The sequence below is a fragment of the Rattus norvegicus genome, chromosome 5 (assembly GCF_021556685.1).
Source record: "Rattus norvegicus strain SHRSP/BbbUtx chromosome 5, alternate assembly SHRSP_T2T, whole genome shotgun sequence".
Classification (NCBI taxonomy): domain Eukaryota; kingdom Metazoa; phylum Chordata; class Mammalia; order Rodentia; family Muridae; genus Rattus; species Rattus norvegicus.
In genome coordinates this window covers 155,905,398-155,932,968 of record NC_141538.1, presented here as the reverse complement: position 1 = coordinate 155,932,968, position 27,571 = coordinate 155,905,398, and the positions used below count along the sequence as shown (strand labels likewise).

The 27,571-nt window shown below is 53.5% G+C and overlaps 1 protein-coding gene across 36 annotated transcripts in view; it reads right to left on the bottom strand.

Annotated features, from left to right (window-relative positions):
• Positions 1–27,571, bottom strand: part of Rap1gap (Rap1 GTPase-activating protein) — a 64,940-nt gene that overhangs the window by 15,941 nt on the left and 21,428 nt on the right. For 23 of the 36 annotated variants that reach the window (XR_015619750.1, XR_015619751.1, XR_015619746.1 and 20 more), the window contains 5 exon segments: positions 8,565–8,658; positions 2,661–2,696; positions 1,881–1,928; positions 1,062–1,100; positions 538–723 (listed from right to left, as the gene is read on the bottom strand). Coding sequence is in view for 30 of the 36 variants with exons in the window: in XM_087549409.1 (XP_087405535.1) it covers positions 538–723; positions 1,062–1,100; positions 1,881–1,928; positions 2,661–2,696; positions 8,565–8,658 (403 nt within the window). In the remaining 6 variants the exon portion in view is untranslated. 36 annotated transcript variants of the gene reach the window in all.

Here is a 27,571-nt window from a genome sequence, read left to right as displayed (position 1 = left end):
CCCGTCCAAGTCAAGCTACGACACCCCTGTGTCTCCCCAGCCTCCTGGCTGCCGAGGGCCAGGTCTGGATCGATTTTATTTGCTGCTCCATAGCTGGTGCCCAGGGCAAGACCAGGTATACAGCTAGCGCTCACTATTTGCTCACATGAAAAACAGTTTCCGATGCCATTCAAAACCGCCTACTACGCAAGGCCCTGGGTTCGATCCCCAGCTCCGAAAAAAAAAGAACCAAAAAAAAAAAAAAAAAAAAACCGCCTACTAGCATCTTCTCATTAAGGCTTCCTGGAAAGCATGTGAGCGAGACGCCATCACTGTTGGTTTTACAGACCAGACGGGGCAGGTAACAAGGTAACCCAGCTAAGGCGCAAACCATGGTGGGGGCCTCTTCTCTTGACAGCTGTGCCCAACTGCCTTCACAGTGAAAGAATGAATGAATGAAGCCACGGGACACCCCCCGGAGACTCAGAAGTCTGAGATGCCTACCTAGCCACGTCCCCTCCCCCAGGGCCCGGCCTCTCACCCCAGCCAGCCGCTCACCTTGCCGAGAAAGTGCTTCCGGTAGATTCTGGCTGTGGGGTTGCACTCCAGCTTGACCTTGGTGGTGGGAGACTGCAGCGGCTCTGTCTCGGGGATACTGCTGATTTCATGGTTGGTGCCTTCAATCCAGTAGCCCCCAAACTGGGGCAGCAGGATGAGGGGGAAGGGCCCTTCTCGCCCCAAAACCTAGAGGGGGACTCGGCTGAGAGCTACTCCGCAGAGCACCCGTTAAGGAACCCAGGGCAACCTCCCAACTCAGACCCGGGACTATTAAGCACTACTGGATGGCCCAGGGCTATGAGGAGGTCCTAGACTTTCATCCACCCCTCTGGGGAAGCTACTTGGCTCCGCTCCTCTCAGCACTATGCAAAAGATGAGGGAGGGGTGGGAGTGTGGCCCAGAGGCCTCAGATTCAAAGAGCCGTGGAACCCTCAGAACCAGAAAGTGGGTCTCCAATGGGACAGTCTTTCATGAGGGCTTCCCTGGGGTCGTGGTAAGGGTGGATGTGGGGCTCAAGCTGGTACCTCATGGACACTTGGGTAGGGAATGTAGTCCTCCTCCGTCTGCAAAATTTAAACAAGCCAAGGGCCAGCTGAGGTGGGGCTTCACCTCTCACAAATGCTTGCTCAAGCATGTGTGTGCACATAAGCACACACACACACACACACACACACACAGTTCCAGGTTACTCTGAGGCTCCCTGGCTCTGATATCTTCAGAAGCTTTCTTCCAGGGACAAAGGATGCCCCCTTCCTGCCCAGTCTAGCTCAGATGCACCTAGGCAGTAGTCCGAGTAGGACTTTATAGCTGACATTCCTACCAAGCCCCTGGGTGGCATCAGTCTGAGGACAGCTAGCTCTGAGACTCCAGCCTTGAATGAAGCTTCAGTCTCACAGCCCAGCACCCCGCCCCCCCCCCAGCCCTATAACCCTCCCCTAGGTCCAGCCACATCTTCTAGGGAGAATTCTGAATCAGAGGTACATGGCTATCCGAGGATCTGTGATTGCCCTTGCCCCAGACAAGAGCTGAGTGGAGCAAGGCTCACAGGCCAATGAGTAAACACAGACATTTGATGACAGCCACCTTTGTGGCAACAAGGGCTTCAGCTTTAGTGCCGGGTGGCCTGGAGGGGCAGGTGCTTTCAGTGGTGCAGGAGGCCAGCAAAAGCTAGCTTTGAAGGCTCTTGCCAGAGTCAGGGCAAAGGCTCTACACGCTGCTAAATTCCAGGGGCCAATTGCCCTGTGTACCTAGGGCCCAGGATTGGCACACAGTGGGACGCTCTCCAGAGACCCTACCCAGCCAAGTAGGGTGTCTTGTCCCAGACTGTGGCCTGGTCCACCTACCTTGAGGGGTGGCGGGAAGGAGCATCGTTGTTCATCCATCCTGCTTCCCTGCAAGAGAAGGGATGCTGTTGTTACCCTTCTGCCCTGCCTGTCACCAGGAGCCCTCCCTGAGCTGAGGGGAAAGCCCTAAGAGAGATTCTCATGTATGTAGGGGCACTTGCAGAGCAAGGTGCTGGCTGGCTGGCTGGGGTCCTCGGGCCTCTGGCATCCTCTCTGTAATGTGCGGAGGGATGGAGGGACGTATAGCAGCAGGGAGGGTCTGGGGGCTCTCTGCAGGCACGCAGGTGCTGCTAGGAGTGGGGGCAGGCAGGGTGGTGTACTCAGGCCTGTTGTGTGTGTGTGTGTGTGTGTGTGTGTGTCTGTGTGTGTCTGTGTGTGTGTGTCTGTGTCTGTGTCTGTGTGTGTAGGGAGGGAGGGGGCTAGTGCATCAAGATACATGGGTGAATTCACCCAGGTGCAAACAGGCCAGGGCTGGGAGGTGGAGGGTGAGCAGGGGTGAAGCAAGGGTCAGGACTGCACCCCAGGCTGCCTGGCTCATTAATCCCTTCCCATCTATCTCCTCCTCCATCCTGCCTGGGGTTCCTGCAGAGGAGCCCACCAGGACTCTGATGAGCTGGGTGGGTATGTGTGTGTGGGGGTGGCCTGCTGGGGACCCTGGGAGCCCAGAAGAGTTCACAGTCAGAGAGGAGGCAGGTGCCTAACGCTAGTCCTTCAAGGCTCTGCAGAGGGGACTTCCACCCTTAGCCCAGGCAGCTCTAGGGCTCCCCGGCCAACCCTTACCTGCATCTTTTCAATCATCTCAAACAGATCTGTGTTCTGCAACAGAGATGAGAGAGTGGGGTCAATCCCGAGGGAGGTGCGACTGATACTGTTAAGTCTGGGACAGGTGCTAACCCCAGCTTGCCTGGTCCTCTCAGGAGGTACCAAGAAGGTGCAACCGAGACTTTGTGGGAGGAGCTTTGTACAACTGACCCTCCCGAGTTTGGCCAGTTGCCTAGTGATGTGAGCCCAGAGCCCAGCTCCTGGATCTCTGGCAGATGCCCCAACTCAGTTTGCTTTCTGCAAGGAGGAGGCTGTTGTTGTAGTCTCGGGGAAGAGATACCTTCCTCTCTGCGGGTGCAACAATATCAGTTCTGGGGTTGGTATATGAACCCCTGAGAGCCCCCAGGACCCAGCCATAGAGCCAAGCTCCACCAGGCATGTGGGGAGGGTCTGTGGTTTCACCAGCACCCAGGAAGACAGCCGGGCCAGCGATGCACCCTCAGCCCTCAGCCCTCTCTATAAGAACTGGGGGCTGGGGACTCTTTGGGGAGAGATGCTGGATTGCCACTGTCTCTTCACCTGCACGTGGTCTCATATGGACCCTCCCCACCCCCGCCAAGCACAAGCCAGCCTGTCCAAGGCCAATCAGGACACGCACAGGGTTAATGCAGCGTCTGGCAGCTGCTTGGCAGCGTGGGCCTCTCCAGCGCCAACTCCCTTCTGAGTCTTCCTGGAAGGCAGCATCCCTACCGGATGGAGGCTGTCGATTGGGGGCCGGGCCTGGGAAGCCCCCAGAGTCTCCAGGCCAGCCTTCCCTCCAGCCCTTCCAAGGTTCAACTCAGGTGGTTCCTGCTGCCGAGGAGGGGCCATCTGAGCTCACACACATGTGCTAAGGTTGTGAATCCAAGGAACTACTCTCCATCTGTGAGACACACACTCACAGGCCTCTACACCATGATTTGAACAGGGTGCCAGGCATATCTTTTGTGTATCAAAACACACGCGCGCGCGCACACACACACACACACACACACACACACACACAATCCACATGGAGTCTGTGCATAGCAATTCTTAGAGATATAACCTAATACACACATACACATGTTGGTGTCCTGAGTCACACACAGCACACACAAAAGTCCATTTACCGGATAGTCACACATGTGCACACACACACCAACGCAGGCTTGAACCCCAGTAACTGCACACGCAAACACAGGCATTCTCCTGGCTGAGACCAGGGCAAACAGTGGTGCGTGTGCAGGATCAGCCACGTGCTCAGGGAAACAGATGCAGAATCCCAGGCCCCGGTGCCAGGGTCAAGGCATCAGTGCAACAGGGCCAAGCCAGCATCCCACATCGTAGACAAGAGTTCTGAGCAAAGGAGTCAGGCAAGTGCTAGGGTCGTTAGACCTCATGGAATCCTGAGTATAACCACCCATCACCACATGTGCACAGTGTGAAGGTCACAAAACCTCACCCCTTATGCACACGCTCTGAAGCCCACCTACAAAACAAGACCCAACCTGTAAAGTCCACTTCGGTAGTAGCCAGGAGCCCCTGAGCCATGGGCACCTGTGGCCACACCCAAGCACTGGCAGTTTGGCAGATAGCATAGACATACACCTAGAGTCCAGGAAGATAAACACATCTGTCAGTGTGACAGTGTCATAACAGGGCCACCATCCTTTCAGGGGCAGGTGGACAGTCTCTGACCTACCCCTGCTAAGGAGACCCAGCTATGGGCTGAGGAAGAGAGGAGACCCACTTAAGGTGACCAAACGGCCAGTCACAATGAAACACCACACACTGCTGCACCAGAATCACCACCATATAAACACTGACACATGGCACTGTCACCCAGAGTGTACACACACAGCAACAAGTAACACCCACAGTTACAGCCCCACAGGCAACAGCAGACGCCCTGACACATGGCAAAGGAAGGTTGGGAGTGGTGTGGCCAGAAGCCGGACATCCCACCTGGGAAAGAGCCACCAAAAGTTACCCTGTGATACTTCTGCGCCATCTGTGTGGGGAAGACAGCAGAAGGTCCCAACAACAGTTACACACACACCCAGTGTCACTGCAGCCCATGGCCACAGTATCCCCATATCTGACCCAGGGGCAGCTGTGAAAAACTGCCCATAGGACTGGGATGCTCCGTGTAGTTCGGGTGTCAGTCCAAACACACACACACCATAACGGGGTTCAGGTACAGCCTGCCAGACTCTGGGTAGTAAGGCTGAGTGATGGCCCTGGGTCCCCAGTCGGCCAGGCCGCCCCTGCCAGGGTCCTCACCTGCCAGCCGGCCCCCGCCGGCAACGAGCCCCTCCTCGGACGGCCTTGGGGCGCTGGGGGCCGCGGCTGCGCCATCCCGAGCCCCAGCCCCGGCGGCGTTGTAAGCCGGCCCGGCCCGGGGCCCCGTAGCCGGAGCTCCGCGCTCCTGTCCCGCCGCCGCTGCTCTGCCTTCTCTGGGCTCACCCAGCCGCCGGGCCCGAGGGGGCGGGGCGCCAGGTGCGGGAGGCGCGGAGGAGGGGCGGGACGTGTAGGCCACGCCCACTCGCGGGAAGGCCCGGCAAGTGGCCCAGGACACTGCGCCTGCGCGCAGGAAGCCTTAGGCACTTTCTGTTAGCAGCTGTGTCTTCCCAGACTGGAGACCCTGCCTCTGGGCTTCAAGGACACGGTTCTTGGGACAGCTGTGCCCAGGGAATGCAAGAGTCCCGGAGATGCTGCTTTACTTGAGCACTTCCTTAGCAGGACCCTTTGCGTGTCTCACCATATGGCCATAACCAAGGAGGTACAAATGTCTTCACTAGACAGCTAGGGAAACCATATTCCAAGAGGTGCCATAGCTTATCTGCTAGGAAATCCAGGGACACCTAGGAAGGCGTGGAGCTGCAGTCTCTGGCACCTCTGTTGGCCCAGTTCACCATCTGTAAATTACAAGGCTGCTGAAGTCCCCCTACTTGACACTGCTGTCCTTGTGTCTTGGGCGGGTGCAGCCACTGTACAGCGAGGATAGGCCCCAAGACAGATGCTGGAGAAGTCTGGATGCTCCAGGGGCAGGGCTTTCCTCCAGCGGGGGGGTTTAGACCTCCTACAACTTCCCAGAAGTGCTGTCTACCACCCTCTGTCCCCAGGGCTGGGGAGCTCCTGAAAAGAAGGCAGGCAGGCAGCACTTTCCCTTCTCTCCCAGACCTGGCCCAGGGTCAGGTTTGGACCTAGAGAGCCAGTGGGAACACCAGAGATGTGCATTCCAGACACGGAGTAGCTTTGGCTTTAATAATTAACAACAGCAAATATTGATTTACACAACCACTTCCAGGTCTGCATGCTTCCGGGCACCCATCACAATGCAGCCAGAGGAACATCCTTTCCCACAGCGGCCCTGGGGGAGGCCAAAGCTGCTCACATCACCAGCGATATGTAGGCCAGGTAGAGCGGATGCTGTGCATGTATCTAGCTCCTTGTCTGTGTGCGTGTGCATCTCCAAGGTTAATTGTGGCTCTACCTGACGTGCTGCCCTTCTGTAGCATAGAAGTGCGGGTGGGTAGGAAGCGATGGGCAGGGATGCCTAGGGGTGTTTACTGTCTCCTTTATGTGATCATGAGCCACTTTGAATACAGTACAGATATATGTCTGTCTGTCTGAATGTGGCCTGGCCCCTGGCTAGGGATAGGCAGGCACATGGATGCAGATTTTAGAGTCCCTGAGTCCTGCAGAGAGCGACTCAGAGTCTATTTAAATGTGGCTCCCCAAAGAGAAAAAAATACCACCCCTGCCCAGCCCTAGGAACACAGCAAGGCTGATTATTTCCAAAGCAATTCCTAAGGCATTGCCCAGTGATGACCAGGCAAGATCAATAGAGAAGACACTCTCAGCCAAGAGATGGTGGCACACACCTTTAATCCCAGCACTCAGGAGACAGAAGCAGGCAGATCTCTGTGACTATGAGGCCAGAGTGGTCTACAGAATGAGTTCCAGGACAGCCAGGGCTACACAGAGAAACCCTGTCTCGAAAACAGAAGAAGGAGGGGGAGGAGGAGGGGGAGGGGAGGAGGAGGGGGAGGAGGAGAGGAAGGAGGGGGAGGAGGAGGGGGAGGAAGAAGAAGAAGAAAAAGAAGAAGGAGGAGGGGGGGAGGAGGGGGAGGAGGAGGGGGAAGAGGGGGAGGAGGGGGAGGAGGAGGAGAAGGGGGAAGAGGGGGAGGAGGGGGAGGAGGAGGAGGAGGGGGAGGGAGAGGAAGAGAAGGAGGGGGAGGAGGGGAGGAGGAGGGGGAGGAAGGAGAGGAAGAAGGAGAAGCAACTATGTTATTGGTGGGACTTGTTCTTAGGTACAGGAAGGTTACATGCCCCTCAAACTGGTTCCAGTATCATTATAAATATGTACCAGTATAGGGTATTGAGGACAACTGGAGAGTATCCCAGGCAGGTTCCCTCAGCCCACCAATAGCCTGCTGGGAATCCAGATGAGTCACTCTGGGGAGTTGGTTTCTGTGAACTGTGATAGCAGCTCACAGAATGAGTCCTAATTTGGAGGAGGGGTTCACTGTGGGGATGTGGTGGCCTGAAACTCACGGTCTGCGCTGGATTAGCACGATTGGAAAGTGGTAGCCAACTGGGTGGAGGCCAGGAGGCTGAAGGATAGCGGCTTACTGGCAACAGAAGGGCACACAGAAGGGTGGCAGAAGGCTCAAGGCTCCAAGGATGTGCTACATTAGCCTCCCTTCCAGTTGAAACAGTCCCATGGCCAGGGGGAAGCCTCACTCGCAAACCCAACTGCTCAAGAAAGTGACTGCCATCAAGTTGCATTTTCTGAGGGCTCCTGCAGCCTTGTCCAGGGCTGCTGCCCTCAAGGGAAGGCAGGAGAAGGTCTCAGGAAGTCCTTATGCCTCTGATGGCATCCCTGCTTGGGATCTCCATGGAGATCAAAGTCCTACACACAGAAAACATTCCTTAGACCTTCATCCTCCTGGCCTAGGAAAGGTGTCGATCCTTAATCTAGCCCAGAGCTCTAGAGGAGGTGTCCGGCAGATCCTTCGGACTGTACGACCTTGGGGAAGGACCCTTTGCCTCTCTGAACGTTTGGATCCTAGTTGGGAGCATGCCCTCCTGCCTGATGTTGATGAAAGGGCCAGGTGGCAAGGTGACTTGTGTGTGAGTTTTAGTCCTGCCATAGCAGGGGTTCATTTCTGTACACTGGAAAGTCCACAAGCCGCACACTGGCCAGAAAGCATCAGCCAGTCCCCATACCACAGCATCCAGCCTGTAGCCCTTTGGGCAAATAGCATCTCTGGGCTTGCTTTGGAATGACCATGGCCACATCACAGAGTGATTAACTGAGGGGCAGAGCAGCCCTCCATGCCAGACATTTAATACTGTGCAGTGCCACTCGAAAGACCCTCCTGAAACACCAGCTCTTCCTGGCCCCTCACATCCTGCAGAGGCTGTTGAGTAGTTCATCTCATGACCTGGGCATGACATCTGGGGTATAGAGTATGTGTCCTTTACGTTAGATACTAAGCAGGTACCTGGCAAACCTTGGCTGTTGATAGCAACAGAAAGGTTTTCACCACAAGATTTGGAGCTAGAACTGGCCTGGGCTACTGGAGAGATACCTTTCATCGAATCCTGGTGCGTGTGGTCTGGTAAGCAGGGGCTCTTATCACATTTGGACTGTAGTGGGGACAGATGTGGCCATGATGATACTGGAGAGATGGCCAGAGCACACTTACGCAGACCCCGGTTCGACTTCTGAGACAACACAAGCCACCCAACAGCCAGGAGCCAAGTCCTTTTGGGGACTAAGCCCCCAGGCATTGACCTAAATATTTTACATTTTCCCAATAGTCATGTGTAGGCATCTCCTGGCCCTGGCATGTTGGGGGCAGACCAGGGCCATAGGTTGGGGTCACTTACCTTAGGGTAGGGTGAAGCAGGGTGGGAGGGAACTGAGTCCACTAGTAACACGTTCAGTGTCTGAGGGAAGCTGTGTTTCTGTCCATCACTCCTCCTGGAAGAGAAAGAGGGTCTGAGGTCAGGGAGAGCCCCAAGTTAGGAGATTTGGGATCTTGGGACAGACGAGTCCTTTGAGAGTTGGGAGAGCAAAGCAGGTGGGAAGGGCTATGAGCCCTGTAAAAGGAAGAACAGGAGGGCTTCCTGAGCAGGGCTGACAAGCAGGCTTCTCTTCCCAGAGGTCAGAGTTATGGACCCCCAAGTTCTCTACCAGCTCTCCAGCCCATTCTAAAGATGGGAGACGGAGGTAGAGACAGCAAGCATTGCTATAGAAGCAGGAGCTATCGGAGTCCCCATCTCTCTGGGTCCCTTTCTGAGTCTTTAATGGCCAGCACCTTTAGGACTGCTATTACTGACACCAGTGAGCACCACACAGTGAGCGCACCGTGGCCTTGAAGCATTTCACTGTCATACTTCCACTTCAGGACATGGACCGGAGTGTACACAGAGGTCACCCAGCCAGCGCACAACAGGCCGCTGCCCATGATCCATCGGACTCCAAGCCTGGACAATGTTACACCCACAGCCCTTCACAGACAGGGGAAAGGTGTCAGAAGGGTGAAGTCAGCGCCTGTCTCCCGCACAAGCCCGCTGAGTCCACCTCCCACATCAAGAGGAAGACATGCCCATTGGTTCCCGGATTCGAGGAACCTGTGGCCTGGTGAAGCAGGCCTGGCTTCTGTCGTCGCCTGAGGCCAACCTGACATGGCTACACTCCTGCCCTGGTTCCACCAAGGCAGACTAGTCCAGAGAGAGTGAGTCACCTTCCAGAGGAGCTTCAGTGGCCTGTGGCAGGCTTGAGTCAGGCACAGCAAGGTAGACACACCCAGGAGAGGGAGGGCCCATATGATCCCGGCCCGAAGGAGACCCTGGCAAGTTCTAAGCTCCTTGCCTCTCCCTGGGTCATAGGAACCAGCCTCAGCCCTGCTTAGCAAGGTAACTCCAACTCCCTCCTACGGGTGTCAACCCTGCTTAGCACAGGGGCCCCCCTACCTACCCTCCGGGTCTGTCAGCTTCTTACAAGGTTTGCACTCTGACACTACTTGACTCAAAAGGCAGCAGCCCTTTACGACCATCGCATCAATGGCTACTGTGCCTTGAGTCCACAGCGCAGCAGCCCTTCTGGGCCTCGGCCTCTAAAACAATTCATCACCATGACTGGGCAATCATAGGTATTCTTCACGCAACAAACTCATTCCCAAGTAGGACCAATAGAGTATTTGCTGACTGATGGCCTTACTGGACACGGGCAACAGGAAGCCATGGAAGTTGGTGAGCAAGGGAATGCATGAAACATAATTTCTGTCAACACACACATACACACACTGTACTGACTGACAGTGAGGAGGGGGATGGGAGGCATGGGTGGAAGATTAGACAAAGGCCCAGGGAGGTGTCCTGGTAGATTCCACTCTGCCCTTAATGTGCCGGAGTCTGGAGTTACTTATTCTCACTCTGTGTGTGTGTGTGTGTGTGTGTGAGAGAGAGAGAGAGAGAGAGAGAGAGAGAGAGAGTGTGTGTGTGTGTGAGAGTGTGTGTGTGTGTGAATGTGTGTGTGGTGTGTGTGAGAGAGTGTGTGTGAGAGTGTGTGTGAGTATGTGTGAGTGTGTGTGTGAGTGTGGGGGTGTGTGGGGTGTGTGTGGGGTGTGTGAGTATGTGTGGTGTGTGTGTGAGTATGTGTGTGGTATGTGTGTGAGTGTGTGTGGTATGTGTATGTGAGTATGTGTGTGAGTGCGTGTGTATGGTGTGTGTGTGGGGTGTGTGTGTATGTGTGTGAGTGTGTGTGTATGGTGTGTGTATGTGTGTGAGTGTAAGTGTGTGTGTATGGTGTGTGAGGGTGTGTGTGTGTGAGTATGTGTGGTATGTGTGTGTGTGAGTGTGTGTCTTCATCAGTTGACCTCCATCTTCTTTTTTGAGACAGGAGCTCTTGATGAACCTGGAGCTCACTGACCTGGCTATCCTGGTTGGCCAGTGAGGCCCAGGCATCCTCCTGCCTCTGTCGCCTCAGAATTTTAAAGACGTGTGCCATTGTGTCATCTTTTTACCCTGGTGCTGGGGATCTGAACTCAGGTCCTCACGCTTGCCCTGCAAGGACTTTACCTACTGAGCCAGCTCCCAGGTCCCCTGCCGACCCCCCTATTTTACAGACAAAGGAACTAAGTCCCCAGCAAGTGTGGACTCCAAGGTTCGCTGTCTTGACCAATCACAGCCGGTGCCCATGGAGTGTAACAGAAAAGGTGCTTAGTGGCCAGGAAGCACTGATGAAGCTGGAGCAAAGCTCTCAGTGGCTGTCCTGGGATCCACTGGCTGCATGTGATGGTGGCTTCCACAGCCACGTTCAGGAAGTGGTACCTTCTGTCTACCCATTTGTTGGCCACAGAATCACGTTTTGACCGCTGAGGTCAGCCGGGTAGCTATTCCTAACAGAGCAACTCCTCCTCGACTGCTTCCTATGTCCGGGAGAGCTGCAGAAGAGACCTTTCACAGCTGTGGGGAGACGCTCCAGCCCCATCTTCCTCCACTTAGGCCCCGCCTCCACCCCTCACCTCCTTGCCCCCTGCTCACTTTTCTTACTCCCCCCCCCCCAACCCAGGGCCTTGCGCTTCCTAGGCAAGCGCTCTACCACTGAGCTAAATCCCCAATCCCCTCACTTTTCTCTGTTGGCCAGAGTCCTGTCCCTCCCGCAGCAAGATGATTTCTCTAATAAGCCACAGCTGGGTCCTAAGGGCTGGAGAAGCCAGGGGTGGGACTAGGGCAGGGGACATCCTGTCCTCAGCCCTGAGGGATGGAAGGACAATCTTAACAAAAGCCTTATAGTCTAACGAGGTAGCGTTCTGCAACTGCCCACTTCCTACATGGTCCCAACTGAAGTTGAGAACAGCAGACATCTGCACCCAACTTTATAATGTCCAAAGTCAAAATCTAAACTGACACATGTGGCCCAAGCCTGACAGAACCTTCCCAGCCTGAGGGCTGAGCGCTGCTGTGGACAGCTGAAGAGATGTCAGGATCAAGGGGCAGAGCCATCCACATGGCGTGTACGAAGGTAAGAGAACAGCTCAACTTGTAGGAATTGGTTCTCCCTCCACTATGGTCCCAGTAATCAAACTCAGGTCCTCAGGCTTGGCCGCAAGCTACTTTACCCGTGGAGCCATCTTACTTACCGGCTGGGGTCCTTTTTAGAGAAGACACTAAAACACTGTAAGATTTATTACTGACTGGTCCAAGGTCATACTCAGTAAGTCCAAGACCATAAAACTCCTGAGGGTCAGGGAGAAGGAGTTATCTCTTTAACCACGCAAGACAGCGCCTCTTAACAAACAGTAGTGGCTCATTTAACCCTCATTTTTTTTTTTTTTTTGGTTTTTTTTTTCGGAGCTGGGGACCGAACCCAGGGCCTTGCGCTTCCTAGGTAAGCGCTCTACCACTGAGCTAAATCCCCAACCCCTTAACCCTCATTTTAACAGCAAAGAACAGACTTGGCCTCCCCTCCTCCTCTCCTTCCTTCCCCCCTTCCTTCTCCCTCCTCCTCCTCTCCCCTCTGCCTTCTGCTTACATGTTTCTGCTTCAGCCCTCATTCCCGGCATCCTCTAGCCTCTCAGCACCTCCCCACCATCCTCACGAAGTTGACCTTCTAGGTCTCTCCTGACTCATCTACCCCACCCTTGTCTCTGTTACTCTGTTTACACGGTGGTGGGGTAGTTCCCCTGAACTTGACCCCTCCCCACTTTTCCAAAACTCTTCCTGACCCCTCAGACCCCAACTCAATTCAAATATTTCCCATTCTTCCAACCCCAGCAGCCAGGGGAAGGGGCTCTGCACTGCCAGGTGCCCCCTTTGGCTCCTACAATTCACACAGGAGGTCTCCCGCCAGCACGGCAGTGGCTCAAAAATAAAATGATGTGCGTTTGTGTGCGCATGAGTATGTGTGCATGTGTGCACGCATGCGCTTGCGTGCTACAGGGTATGCAGAGGACAACACGCAGGCATTGGTTTCTCCTTCACCATGTGGGTCCCAGGAATCAAACTCGGATAGTAAGGCTTGGTGGCCAGCTCCTTTACCTGATGAGCCATCTTGTTTCCCCAGCCCTTCCTCCCCCCACACACAAAATGGCTTTTTGGGCTGTGTCTCTATCAACCTTTCATTCAGATGAAAAGATAGAAACACAGAGACTTCCTCTAACAGTTCAACATCACACAGCAGGAAAGGACGAGGCTGGGGTCTGACTCCACTACATACATCCCAGCTCTCTATGAGGAGGTCCCTCCTCCTGTCAACTAGCTCTCTGCCCACAGCGATTTTACCTCAGCCCTGGGCTCCTACACACAGTGCTATGACCTTCCTATCTCCGGTGTACACAGTACAATCCCGAACACATGAACAGCCTGCAGCCACAGAAGAGGCGACTTGCTCTGTGTCACAGGGAGAGCCAACCTGAAGTCTGGGCCAGGCATACTCTAGAATGACCTTCAGCTCCTGCGGCTGCCTGGTCGCCAGCCAGTTGGCCCAGTTTCTTCACCTCTTGGTGGTGTGCGTCTTTCTCTGAGAAAGCGTAAGGCAGGGGTCTAGGGGACAGGGCCCAGGTCCTGACTGGGACGGCTGGAAGCTGCTGCAGACAGCTCCTAGTTTCTTGGCAACCGTTCTGCATCTCTCTTATCTCCGCATCGAGGTAGTAATAATAATCGCACAAGCGGGGTGGGGGCGGGCTCTGCGCTTTCCAAAGGTTTCTTTGCTTTATCCTTTGGTTTATCGGTGCTCTAGGACTCTCACCGGAACTGAGCCGGCAGATAAGGCACTGGGCTGAGGTTCCTCATGACTAGAAAGGCAAACTGAGGCTTCGGGAAGTTGAGGCATCCCTTGAAGGTGGCCCAGCATTCACTAGGAGATCAGAGGTGAAAGCTCAGACTCCCCCACAGCACACCCCTCAGGTCTGGACACCTCACAAGGGTAGGACGACCCCCAGAGATCTTACCCCTCAGCTCTGGACACCACAGAGGGTAGGACGACCCCCAGAGTTCTTTCCTGGCTGCACGGTGGGGTCGTAGCTGGGTCTGAACACTTCTGGAAGTACCAACAGGCGGAGGATGAGTATCAGGCTCCTCCCCAGGGTACATTCCCCTGTGACCCAACAGGAGGTTGGTGGCAGGACCCCATCTTTTCTTGAATCTCCAAAGTGAGAGCTGAGGAACTGTCTGCGAAGGGCTGCCTGCCTATAAGCCTGAAGCAAGCAATGATTCCAGGCGCCCCAGGGAGGACCCTGCCGATGATCCCTCCCACCCTGCCCCTTTCGTGCCCCTCTCCTTGTCCTGCCCTGAGGACACCCACCTGGCACACATGGGCAACCAGATACAGTAGTCAGGAGAACTGTCCAGCTAATGAAGGCTTAGGAAGGAAGAGACAGAGGGACTGAGACCTCGAGGGTGCCGGCCAGCCTGTGCCTGCCAGCAGGGACTGGGGGAAGGGCTTGTCAGCCAAGTCCTTCTGCCCTCCTGGTAAGTGGGAAAGGGGCACTTTCCCAGTGAGAAACAGGTTTGGAGGGCCATGCCCTCCAGGGCCCCAGTCTTTCAGCACGGACCTGAGAGGACTCTATTATAAAACAGAAGCCAAATGGCTGCCCCGAGAGCTTCCCCCACCCAGGGGGCACAGAGGCCCATTGTTTTCAGAGCTCAGCCATCTGGCACAGACCTCCTCCATGCCCCATGCCCTGCCTGCCCATCCCTGCCTGTGCCCAGGTGCCAGGAAATGTGGCTAGGCATAGCCAAGTGAACAGGTTTCAAAGCAAGGTGTGTGGGGGGGGGCGGTAGGTAGGGGGTTTCTGTCCAGGCGGAGGCAAGCAGATATAGGCCTGGGTGATTCCACATCTGGCTTCTCTCCTTAGGTACCTCTGACCTCATGGCAATTGGAAGGGAGCATGGGGGTGGGGGTGGGGGAGGGCCAAGAGCCCCTGTTGACTGTGATGTCACTTAATCCTTTAAGGACAAGCCTGTGGTGGCTGCCACCGCCACCACCCAGTTTTGAGATGAGCTCAGGGTCTCCTGACTTGGGGCTACAGCTGCTAGAGCCCCCATAGAACATGTAGGTGAGAGGCCTTGCTCACCAGTGGACAGAAAGGTGGCACATGGGGCCTTTACCATGTGCTGGCTGAGAGCCCAAATACCCGGATCCCGGAGCTGGGCCAGGCAGTGGCCTCCTGAGCAAACAGCAGGTTGGCAAGCCAGAGAGGAGGTCACGGACTGGCCCCAACCTGGGGTGCTGGTCTGCCCGGCTCAGGTAGCCTAAACTCTGAGCTCCGCTGTCTCCCAGCTCTCCTGGCTCTGAGGCATGGACTCGGCTCTCATAGTATATAGGAAGGAGAAACCACACATGAGAGGTCGTGGGCACAGGGACCTGTCCTGCTGGGGACATCTGCTAATGCAGCCTTCCAGTTGACATACCACCATCCCTCCCCATGGGCCGCTGTATCAGCTACCCAGAAATCCACTGGCAGGTAACACAATCCACTCTACCTGAAGAAAACCACAGTCCCAACAGATAAACAAGGCACTTGCCCACAGTGACACCCGAAGCTTACACCTTGTATTTCTAGTCCTTGCCCACACCGCCATAGCCATAGCAGTGTACCGTGTGCCAGCTCTCTCAGATGGACCTGCCCACCCCCTAGACACAAAGCCAGGATGGCCAGGGTGCCCTTTCCAGCACCCACAGGCTAGAGTTCCATAGCTGCCTACAGTCTCTGTGTCACCTCACCCACCCTTGACCTATTGTCCTAGCCTCTGCAGCCCAGGAGGTCCCCTTTCTCCTAACATTCCTGTGCTCACTCACTCCGTCAGGGCCCACACACAGCCACCACCACCCCCCTTCATTCCTATGGTTGGTCATTTATCCATAGCGCATGGCTCGCCGCCTGCTCGGAGCCAGACAATGGTGCTAGATGTTGGCAGGGGGGCAAAGGTGGGTGACCGCCCCCCACCCCAGCAGATCCACAGAGATACCCAGATTCTCTGGCTGTGCCCAGAACCCTGATTTTACCAGCAAGATGTCCAATTCCATAACCAAGGCCTTATTTAGTCCACCCCTCCCCCTCTGCACCAGCCCTGCTAAAGATCAGAGTTGTCACCTCGAGGGCTCCAAGCTGTGACAGAAACTCCAGGACAAGGTCACCGTCTCCTGACTGAAGAAGACAGTGCAAGAGGCCCTGGTTCTGTCCGTACATCAGTGACTATGTAGTGATCTCCATAGAGATCTACCACCTCTCTGAGTTGGAGCCTTGACGTGGGACATTGGGTCTCAGGTTAGATAATTCTAAAGTCCTGCTGTGAGGTCCCACAGGTAAATGGAAAGACAAGAAGGTGGTCTCCCAAACCCTGGAAGGAAACCTTTCCCTGAGGAGAGACCTTAATCCCCTCAGAAGTTCTTCTCTGCTCCAGGCCTCAGTTTGTTTTTTTGTCTGCAAAATGGAATAATAAATACCTACTGTGCAGGGATGTTACATGTAATAAATTAGGTGTCCTAATTATATGTATATCCTGTATGTATATGTATATGTATATGTATATGTATATGTATATGTATATGTATATGTATATCCTGACTAGCCTCGACCTGAGTATACCACAGGTACTTATAAGTTAGGGGCTCCAGTGTGAGTAGGCTCTAGAAACAAGCCACCTGCATTTCTTTTTTTTTTCTTTTTTTCGGAGCTGGGGACCGAACCCAGGGCCTTGCGCTTCCTAGACAAGCGCTCTACCACTGAGCTAAATCCCCAACTCCGCCACCTGCATTTCTAAGTCTGATGACTGCTTTGTAATGTTGGGAGAGTTATTGAACCTCTATGAGCCTCGGTTTCCGCACCTATAAAAATCAAGCGGAAGAGGGGCTGGAGGGATGACTCAGTGGTTAGAGCACTGACTGCTCTTGCAGAGGACCCAGGTCCAGGTCCCAGCGCCCACATGGCCGCTCACAGCCATCTTTTTCTAACTCTAGCTCCAGAGCATCTGATGTCCTCGTTTAGCCTCTGGGGGCACTGCACACACACACACACACACACAGAAACAGACAGACAAATACTCATTCACATAAATTTTTTAAAGGGTTTGTTTGTCTTTTTTTTTTTTTTTTGGAGCTGGGGATCGAACCCAGGGCCTTGCGCTTCCTAGGCAAGTGCTCTACCATTGAGCTAAATCCCCAACCCCTGTTTGTCTTTTTTTAAAGATTTATTTATTTTTATTTATGAGTACATTGCAGCTGTCATCAGACACACCAGAAGAGGGCATCGGATCCCATTACAGATGGTTGTGAGCCACCATATGGCTGCTGAGATTTGAACTCAGGACCTCTGGAAGAGCAGTCAGTGCTCTTAACCGCTGAGCCATCTCTCCAGCCCCCACATACATTTTTTTAAAAGGTTTTTTCCTTTGGTGTTTTGAGACAGGATTTGTCTGTGTGTAGCCCTAGCTGTCTTGGGATTTGCTCTGTAGACCAGACTGGCCTTAAACTCAAAGAGATATTCCTGCTTCTGCCTCCCAAGAGCTGACTAAATGTGCCTTTAAAAAATTCCCAACAGAATCAGGGAGAAGAGCTGGAGATGTAGCTCGGTGACAGGCTGCTTGCCTATCATGTGTGAAGCCGTGGGTTCCATCACACACACACACACACACACACACACACACACACACACACACACACACACTTAGAATTTAAAGGAAGGATAACAACGGTGTCGGTCTGTGAACATTGGTAAATTAGCCCTTAGAAAGTGTGTGGTAAATGAGAAGCTGGACCCTCCCCTTTCCCCGCCTGTCTTCTTTCTTTGCTGACAACGGGCTGGGCTCTGTTCCAGAAGGTAGATATGAGCAGCCAGCTGGGTGGGGGATTGGTCCCCTGGACAGTAAGGCAGGGCAGGCAGACCTGGACTGCAGCTGGAGACCAGAGCCGCAGAGACAGAGGCCTGGGCAGGACTTTTAAAATGTCTACTCCCCCCACTCCCAGCTCCATAAGACCTCCAAGGCCAGAATAAATCCCCATGGCTTCCAGGATTTCTCCAGATGCACCAGGGCAAACAAGGTTTAACCCTCTCCTAGCCAAGAACAAATGACACACGCTTTGGTGTGGAGACTCCATTTCTACTTTCTCTATAAACATGCACAAGGGTGCACAGAGATCTGGGAAGTCGATGCAGCAGGGTTTGCAGAAGGTAAAGTCTGGAAGGTCCCCCTTAGCAGGAGGCCCCCCTGAAGGAGGCTGGTGGGCAATGGAACATTCAGGATGGTTAAGCCCACCCACAGCATTCCACAAAGGCAAACGACTCCAGGTCTGATGGCCCAGTCCTCGATCTATCCTTCTAAAGGCTGAGATAGGAGGGAAAGGCCCAGGCTAGTCTGGGTAACTTGGTGAGACCATGTTCCCAAATAAATGTAAACGGATGGAGTTCTTGTCAGAGCATATGTGGCTCTGGGTTTGGCTCTCACCACCATAATAAAGCGAATATCTCAAGGTACATACAAGCCATGAAGAACTAGGCAACAGGGGTAAAGCAGGCCTCTGGTTCCAGTGGTTTAGGCACATTAAGTAAACAAAGAGGGCTGGCTCTACCTTTAAATTCCAGTACTTGGGAGGCCAAGGCAGACAGTTTTTTTGTGAGTTCAAGGACAGGCTAGTTTATATAGTGAGTTCCAAGACTACATAGACTCTGTCTCAGAAAGGAAGAAAGAAAGAAAGAAAGAGGGGGGGGAGTGGGAGGGGAGGGAGGAAGGAAGGAAGAAAGAAAGAAGGAAGACAGACAGATAGAAAGAGACAGACGGGAAGGCCAGACAGACAGAAAGGAAGACAGAAAGACAGAAAGAGAGAAAGAGAGAAAGAAAGAAAGAAAGAAAGAAAGAAAGAAAGAAAGAAAGAGACAGATGGGAAGACCAGACAGACAGAAAGAAAGACAGAAAGACAGAAAGACCAGACAGACAAAAAGAAAGACAGACAGAAAGACAGAAAGACCAGACAGAAAGACAGACAGAAAGAAAGGCAGACAGACAGAAAGACAGAAAGACCACACAGACAAAAAGACAGACAGACAGAAAGACAGAAAGACCAGAAAGACAGAAAGAAAGAAAAGAAAAGCTGCAATAAAAATATATAATTTTCCTAAAAAGTCAAAACTACATGGGAATGTCCCCACAGTTTGTGTCTAAGAAGCAGGATGGGGTTCCGCCCTTTTCTGTGACACATTTTTCTACTTTCAATTCTAGTGAGACCCGTGTGTGCTGTCGCATGAATCTCCAGGTTGGCACATGCTAGACAACCATCTACCACTGAGCGATAGCCTCCGCCCTTTCTGAGGACTTAGTATTGTGATTGAAAAAAGGGGAAAAGTCAGCCATAAGGGGTACACAGGCCCATAATCCCAGCACTTGAGAGGTGGGGGCAGGAGGATTGAAAGTTCAAGCTCATTGTTGGCTGCACGGTGAATTCAAGGCCAGCCTGGGCTATATGAGACTTTGTCTCAACAAAGGAATTAAATAAAAAAAGCACTGACAGCCCATGAAAGCCCACCTCTTTGGGAGGCAGAGTCAGCAGCTAACAGGCTGGGTGGCTGAGTAGCAACAATTAGACCTTGCTTTTATACTGATTGACACAGTGGCTCACATTGTAGCCTGGCTGGCCGGAAACTTACAGACAGTGTAAACCAGGCTGGCCTTGAACTCACAAGGATCTGACTGCTTCTTTCTCCCAAGAGCTGGGATTAGAGATGCATGCCACCTCTCCAAGCACCCTACCTTTCTTAAAACAAAACAAAACTGAAATCATTGTTTACTGGGGGGGGGGGGGGCACATGCTATCACGACATCACGTACCTGTGGAGATCAGAGGACAACTTGTGGGATTTGGTTCTCTCCTTCCACAGTGTGGGTTCTAGGGACCAACCTTAGGTTGTCAGTCTTGGGAGTCTAGGCACCTTCACCAGCTGAGAGGCTCCCCAGCCCCCACCATGTATTTTATGAAAAAGAAGAGTCACGTGACCCCAGTCCTTCCTGTCTGCCCCTTGCCTGCAGCCTCCAAGCCACTGCCTGGGGGTCCCCTGCAGGCTGACCACTCTGAGTCACTCAGCACCACTTTTGATCCTCACGCCAGCTTTGACGTTCAACAGAATCAAGACTCACATCAGCCTCTGTATGTCGTGAAACTCTGGGATACGACTAGCTGGCAAAAGGCTCGGTAGACTGGCATTCCTCAGTAGGTTAGCAAGACCCGGGCTTAGACCGTGTGGGCAGAATGGAGATTTCTTAGCCACAGAAGACAAATGTGGGTTTGGAATTGCAGATACAGAAGAGTTAACAAGGAATTGCAGATTATTACACTGTGGATAATAAAAGGATGTGCAGGAAGCATTCCACAAATAATCGGATAAAAGAAAGAAAAAGAAAAGACCAAGGGAAAGACTGTCAGGACCTGGCTCCTTTGCCTTCTCCAGTCACCTAGGGACACTGACCCAGGGCGATCACAAGAGCCAGCCACTCACCTCCCTGGCACTCTGCACACTTTACCTGAGGGTGAAGGAAGGATATTGGTGTCACAGGAAGCCAACTCTGCCTATCTCATTTGTAAATGCAAACACAGGCTCTATGCCCAGCTGGCCGAAGGTTCGTCCTACTGCACTCCCACCCTAGAGACCTCCCGGCCACCTGGCTGGCCCAGCCCCCTCCCAGAGCTCTGAATGACTTGGTGTCAATCAACTTGTTTGTGCAAGACTTTGGCCTTGAAGGTCACCTGTCCCCGTCTCAGGGAGAATAGCAGACCAGCCACTCCTGCACAAGAGCAGAACTAGAGGTCTGGGGGCCCCCAGTTCGGTTCCTGGATGTGCCAAGATCTGCGTGTGCGGTCTGTGCCTCTGAGCCTCACTTTTCTCCAGTGTGCAGGGGTGGTAGCCACCCCACCCTGCAGGTTCATGGGAAAATTCTCAGGCAGTCAGCCACCTCATGCACAGGGGCTGAGCCCCAGGAGCCAGGCTGTTTACAGTGGGTGTGTCTGTCCCTTCTGAGTTTTGGGTTCCCTGCAGCAGTCGAGCGGGGGGGGGGGGGGGCGTGCAGTACAGGGTGGGAAGTGGCTGGGTGTGCACGACAGGAAGTGGAGGTGGCGGAGAACGCTCTTGTGTCTGGGGCATGCGTGGGCTTGGGAGCCAGTGTGCTCACATGGGATTGTGCCACCCACCGGCCTAATGGCTTCACTCTGTGTGAGGATGAAGGTACGCTGCCTCACGCGGCTCCCATCTCCCCTTCAGAATGGTCCTCCTTCCCCAACCATTGTAGCTCCCAAGTCCCTGGGACACTAAACAACTCCAGGTCTCTGCACACACCCTGGGCCAGGTCTGCCCTTCTTCGGTCTCTCCTGAACCCCTTACAAACCAGGAGAGGGGTCCCACTTAACAGCCTGCCTCAAAAGCCCCAGGCCAGGCCCACAGAACCTTGCTACCAGAACTTGCTCAGTGCACAGTGACCCAACGGACGCCCAGCTTCTTGGGTTATCGCCTGCTGTTCAGTGAGAGGTGTTCCTGTGACCCCATGTTCACCACACAGCTGTCTGCTACGGCAGCCTGTGCCGGTGAACTCCGGAGCTCTGTGGGTACACGGGCACCAATGCAGGAGGCTTCAAGGGACCTCTTGCCTCGTGGGCATCTGGCTGAAGGCAGAGGACTGTCACCAAGCTGGCTGAGGTAAGAGACAGGGACATAAAAATCTCACTTCTGACCCCTATAACACAGCATCTGCTATCTAGACCACCCTTCCCACAACACACTTTTCCTTGGGACCCTTCAATGGCAGGATCCTTTATATGTCTGTTCCAGACCATGCTAACCATTTGAAATCCTCTCAGTGGCCCATCAGCTCATCTCATGTCTGTTCCTCCAACCAAAGGGAAGCTGTATGAGGCTTCATTTGCCCAGTTCCCTGCAGCGTCAGGTGAATAGCCAGCTCAGGCCATGAACCTGGGAAGTATTTGCTCAATGAACTATTGGCCAATGAAAAGCCTTACAGGGCTAGGCATGGTGGCACACACCTTTAATCTCAGTATTTGGGGGACAGAGGCAGGAGGGTGTCTGTGAATTCAAAGCCAGCCTGGTCTTGAGTCTCAGGACAGTCAGAACTAAATAAAGAGACCTTGTCTCAAAAGAACAACAATGATAACAACAAAGGAGAGAGAGAGAGAGAGAGAGAGAGAGAGAGAGAGAGACTGACTGACTTCAAGGACACCTGTGTGGTGACTAAATCCTTGTTTATATATCTATGGGCATAAACAGGTTCAGACAATGCAAGCCTCTAGCCCAAACTCACACAGCAAATAGTCAGACCAGGTCAAACAAGCCAGCCCCTACTGGAGCCCAGGTGCCCAAGAATGTATGGAGATGACCTTGGGTTTACGAAGAAGTGATTTATCCACAGGTCACTCGGGTCACCAGGCAGGCTTCCCTCCAGCATGTCCTCCCCATGTTACTGGCCCTGAAGTGGGGAATCCCAGACATCCACTGTGTGAGGGAGGAAGGAAGACTCAGGTGAGAGACTCCTCGGGTCAGCCTGTGTGGGCAGCAGTAGGTGGTGTGTTCATTCACGTAGGAACTGGGGAAAGTCTCATCACCCCCAGGCAGAGGCCTCCAGGTCACCAAGCAGACAGAAGGGCCACTGTGCATTCAATGACCATGGAGAAGGAAGAGCTACCATGGTCAGGGGCAGGTCTGTAACAGGCCTTACGTTGGTCCTTGGTGCCTGTGGAATTGCCATCGGTTTCCAGCCAACTCTTGCCAGGGTTCCAAACAGCCTACTCCCCCCTCTAGTTATACGTATGCCGGCAGCTGCTTGGGGTCTGGGCAAGAGGCTTTGCAAGCATGGATGTGTGTGGTGTCTTGACTTGACCCCATTTCTTCCCTGGGCCTAGTTCCTTACTTATGTGTTTAACTCTCTCTGTCTCTCTCTCTGTCTCTCTCTGTGTGTCTGTGTCTGTGTCTGTGTCTGTGTCTGTGTCTGTGTCTGTTTCTCTGTCTCTCTGTCTCTCTGTCTCTCTCTGTCTCTCTGTCTCTGTCTCTCTCTGTCTCTCTCTGTCTCTCTCTCTCTCTCTCCCCACACATGCTAAAGACCTAACAAGTGGGGGAAACTGAGGCCCACAGAAGCTCCCTAACTTTCCAAATCCAGACTGTGGGGGCAGTCACAAGCCAGATCCAGAGTCAAGAATCTGGAGCTCAGGCCACACTGAGTACCAACAGGATTCTGGTTTCCAAAGGCCCAGAACAATTCAGCTTCAAAGAGGAGGTCAGGATAAGTCCTGGTTTGAGGATTCAGAGACTCCGAGCCCACCCCCACCTCTCAATGGAGATCAGACACAGGGCCTGGTGGGTAACTCAGCTGCTCTCAGTGGCCAGACATGGCCAAGGTTCTGTGCCCAGCACAAGCCATCCGCTCTTCTCTGCCACGATCTCCTAGAACATTCTCTTGCATGGGGCTCATACCCCACCAGACACAACCCATAATCTCTATCTCCCTACCAGTCTGTCGCGCACATACGCAGTGCCATGCAGCCCACTGTCTCGCTCATGTGCAGTGTCATGTAGCCCACCCGTCTGTCGCACACATGCGCAGTGCCATGCAGCCCATTTCCACGTTGGCTCATTGTAGTGAAATGGTCAGTGCTAACTGTCAGCTTGATAGAATCTAGACTCACCTGACTGAAGGGTCGCTGCACATGTCTGAGGGATTGTTTTCGTTGGATGGGAAGAGTTAGTTACTGTGGATGGCATTTTCCTGGCTGGCATTCTGGACCCTCTAGAGTAGGCAAGCCGAGAAGCAGGCATTCATGGTTTCCTGGTTGTGGATGGACAGCTTCCTGCTTCAAGCCCCTGCTGCCTTGCCATGACAGTCTGTACTTTAAATTTGGCCTTAACCTTTTCCTCTCTGACCTGAGTAACTCCAAGAGTCATGGCCTCTTTCCTGTCTCTACGGCTTGCCACCCTGTCCTCTGGTTTGCACAGGCTTTGACCCTCCGAGGGTTCCCCACATTAATACCCGGATTTGTCTACTTTGGCCAATAATCTTGCATAAGGTCCTGCACCCCAAGATACTAAGAGAGCCTCCTCCTAAGCCATCCACTCCCGCCAAGTGCTCAGGCACGTGACACTTGGTCTCTGTGGACTAATGAATCTTTTCTTTCAGTGCCAATGCTCACAGAGGCAGGAAACATCCCTGAAGAGCCACAGTGCAGTCATTTCTAAGTGGTCACACTGACATGATCATGGATCATGGAAGGCCCAGAGGCAAAGGAGATTGAGAAATGCTACAAAATAACTGAGTGGAAGCCAGAATGGGCATTTGAACCGGCCTTAGGGAGTTCAGAGCTTTCCTGACAGAGGGGGCATCAACAGGATGTAGGGTCAAGCCAGAACAACCAGGAACCTTGAACAGGGAGGGTGTGGGTGCTGTGCACGGGATTGGTGGCAATCATTTGCCTAGGCCAAACTGCAAAACCACAACAGTCCGGGATCTAAATCCACTGAGATAGGACCTAACTCTGGTCTCCTGAAGCTACGGGGAAGCTTCCTGACAGAAGGCATCTTTCTGAGGACCCTCTCAGGGGTCGCCCTTTTGTATAGCGTGATAGGAAGACACTAAGACAGTAACTGAGCTGGAGGGTGAAAGGGGAGCCAGGCTGCAAATACACAACCCTATGTAGGAGGAGCAGCCTCAGAGAGCTCCCTTCTCTTACTGAGCGTGTGTGTGTGTGTGTGTGTGTGTGTGTGTGTGTGTGTGTGTGTGTGTCTCCAGAACACACAGAGGCTCAGGCATCTCAGAAAAGAAAACCCTCTGAAAACCATCTAAGCTGCTTGGCATTGCAAGGGACCACTTCAAGGGGGCAGGGAGCCGCCTGTCACTGGGAACCTACGAGAAGATGTGACAGGCAAGCCAGTGAGATGGCTCAGCAGGTAAGGATGCTTGCTGTCCAGCATGCAACCTGAGTCCCCTCCCCCGACGCTCCCAGGACCCATCTGGTGGGAGGAAAGAACTGCTCCCTGACAGTTGTCCTCTGACCTCCACAAGCACGCTGTGGCGCTTTATACCCCACCCCCACACAACTAACTAAAATAAATAAATGTAATAAAATGTTTAAAAAAGAAAGGGTGACGGGTCAACCGAGGCACGGGGGGCTCAAGAGGCCCATAAAGTTACGGAAGGTAGAGACGTGTTTTTCTCACAAGGCCCCAGAAGCTTCTAGTACTCGAAGGGGGTCAAGAGCGGATGAAGTGGTTCCTTGCCAAGTGGGAAGGCTACAAGAGGTACTTCTAGGGCTGCTGTGCTGCCAAAGAGTCCAGGAGGTCGGTAGCCTTTCAGATTCCTCAAAGCCAGGCAGCTGAGACTTGGTACTTCTATAGAGGTGTGGCTGACCTATCTGAACCCCACATCTTATCTGCAGAACCCACTCGGTCCCGGCCTCTCCCAACCTCAGAGCCACCTGTGGCCTCACACTCCTCAGGTTTCCAGCCACCCGCTCCTCTCCGTTCATAGGACATACAAGCTCATCCCTGCCTCAGGACCTGCTGCTCCTAGATACCCCAACTCTTCTCACGTCTGGCTCCGCCCCTTCCTCGAGAGTCTAAACGCTAGGTCTTCTAAAAAACCTTTCAGAACTTTCTCTCCCCGCTTCAGCTTCCTCCTGGCCCAGGAGCAATACATGGCTTACGGAATCTCTGGGACAAAGCTGTGTGAACATCTACCTGTGTGAAGGGCAGTGGCTCACAGCCCAGCGCGGCTAGCCTCTTCCTTCACTTGGAAGCCCGCTTGCCTTCAATGCAAAGCAGACGAAAAGGCAGATATTGGTCCGCTTACAATTCCTTTTTCCCATTCATTTCTCAAATGAGGACACCAAGGCCCAGAGAAGTACAACCAGTCATGGCCAAACAGAGATGTCTCAACTTGTCTCATGTTTCACTGATCCCCCCCGCCCCCCCAGCATCTGGAACCCTCCCTGCCCCTACACAGTAGGTGCTTAGTGGTTGCTGCAAACTCCTTGAACACAGTAGGTGTTTAATGGTGGCTGCTGAGTCTCAGTTCTCGGAAACCTATAGGTGCATAATAGTTGCTTGAGGCTGATGGTAAATAGTCCCAGCTCCACTCTGGACAGAGAGAGAGAGAGAGAGAGAGAGAGAGAGAGAGAGAGAGAGAGAGAGAGAGAGAGAGAGAGAAGAGAGAGAGAGTGTGTGTGTGTGTGTCTGTCTGTCTGTCTGTGTCTGTGTGTACCTCAGACTCCATCAGCTACCTCTGTTCATTTACGTCTAGGTCTAGGAACTTAGGTTCCTCTCAGAAATGGCTGCTAGGATGTATTCTTGCCCCTGTGCCCAGTAGGATTCCTCACTCTTATTTAGCTGGGACAGGTGGCATTCACTGCTTTGGCCAGCTCAGTCTTGCTGTTTGCCCCACAAGGTTCCTGCCCAGAGCTGGGAGCAGGTGTGGGCTCAGGAGGCAGCTGCTGGCTCCCGGCCTGGGCTGTGCCAGCTGCCCGCCGGGGGCCTACCCACCAGATGCATAATGGATGAGGTGGCCCAGCGGGCTGAGCCTACTTGGCATTTCAGAACTGCTAACGAGGCCAGCCCTGTGCCAGGCCCTAAGACCTCTGGCTTTATGATGGCTGAGAGGAGCCACCGAGGACAGGGGCCACCACCGAAGCCCACTGCACGACTGCTCCCGTTCACCAATCACTGGCTGCCTGCTCTGCGTCAGCCACTGGCCCCGAGTTTCTGCTTTCTCTTCTTTTTTTTTTTTTTAAAGATTATTTATTTATGTATATGAGCACACTGTCACTGTCCTCAGACACACCAGAAGAGGGCATCAGATCCCATTACAGATGGTTGTGAGCCACCATGTGGTTGCTGGGAATTGAACTCAGGACCTCTGGAAGAGCAGTCAGTGCTCTTAACCACTGAGCCATCTCTCCAGCCCTCTGCTTTCTCTTCTATAAAGTGGGACTGGAGATCTACTCTGGAATAAAATAATCCCAGGGGGGTTGGGGATTTAGCTCAGTGGTAGAGCGCTTGCCTAGGAACCGCAAGGCCCTGGGTTCGGTCCCCAGCTCCGAAAAAAAAAAAAAAGAACCAAAAAAATAATAGTAATAATCCTAGGGAAGCACCTGGCACAGGCCCTGGCCACACTGTGGAGGGGACACATCTTGGTGGCAGGTGAGTCCTCCCTGTGAGACACTCATTTGGGGTGTATTTGGGGCCACTTCCCTCTCTCTGCTCTCCCACAGCAAGACACCCATTTCTGTAGTTTCCATGTTTGACCATGGTCCCATCTCCAGCAAGAGAGGGAGCCCGGTTTAAATCCACCCCACCGGCTGCAAGACATTTACCACCCTCTGGCTAAATTGCGACCTGTGGAATGCAGATCTACTCTCAGGCCTGACCAAGGCCATCACAGAAGAATGACCAGCACCCTGTAGGCTGGGCTTTGTGCTTATGCCTCCAAGGCCCTAGCTCTCAGGGCATATCAACCGCTTCTCTCACAGTTCTTGCCAGAAACCCCTGCACAAGTCCATCAGCTGCCCCCAGACCTCTTGTCCTCCTGCCTCCGTCTGGATCCACCTTAACTGGATCCCCTACACCAGGAGAATCGCACCTCCATTCTGAGATATCCACCTAGGCACTTGGTTGGCTGCAGTAGCCCTGTGGGGGCCAGAGCCCTGCTGATCTGGGACTCACAGGTATCGAAATGAAACCCTGAAGGGGCTGTGACAGAGGAGTACAGAGCCTGCCTCATACTTCAGGGTCACATGGACACACATGCAGAGCCTTGTAGAAACTCCCATCTCAACAAACGTGTTGAGCTTCGAGTAGGGCTCTGAGAAGGGACTGACCTGCCCAAGGTCCCCCAACTAGAACATGTCAGAG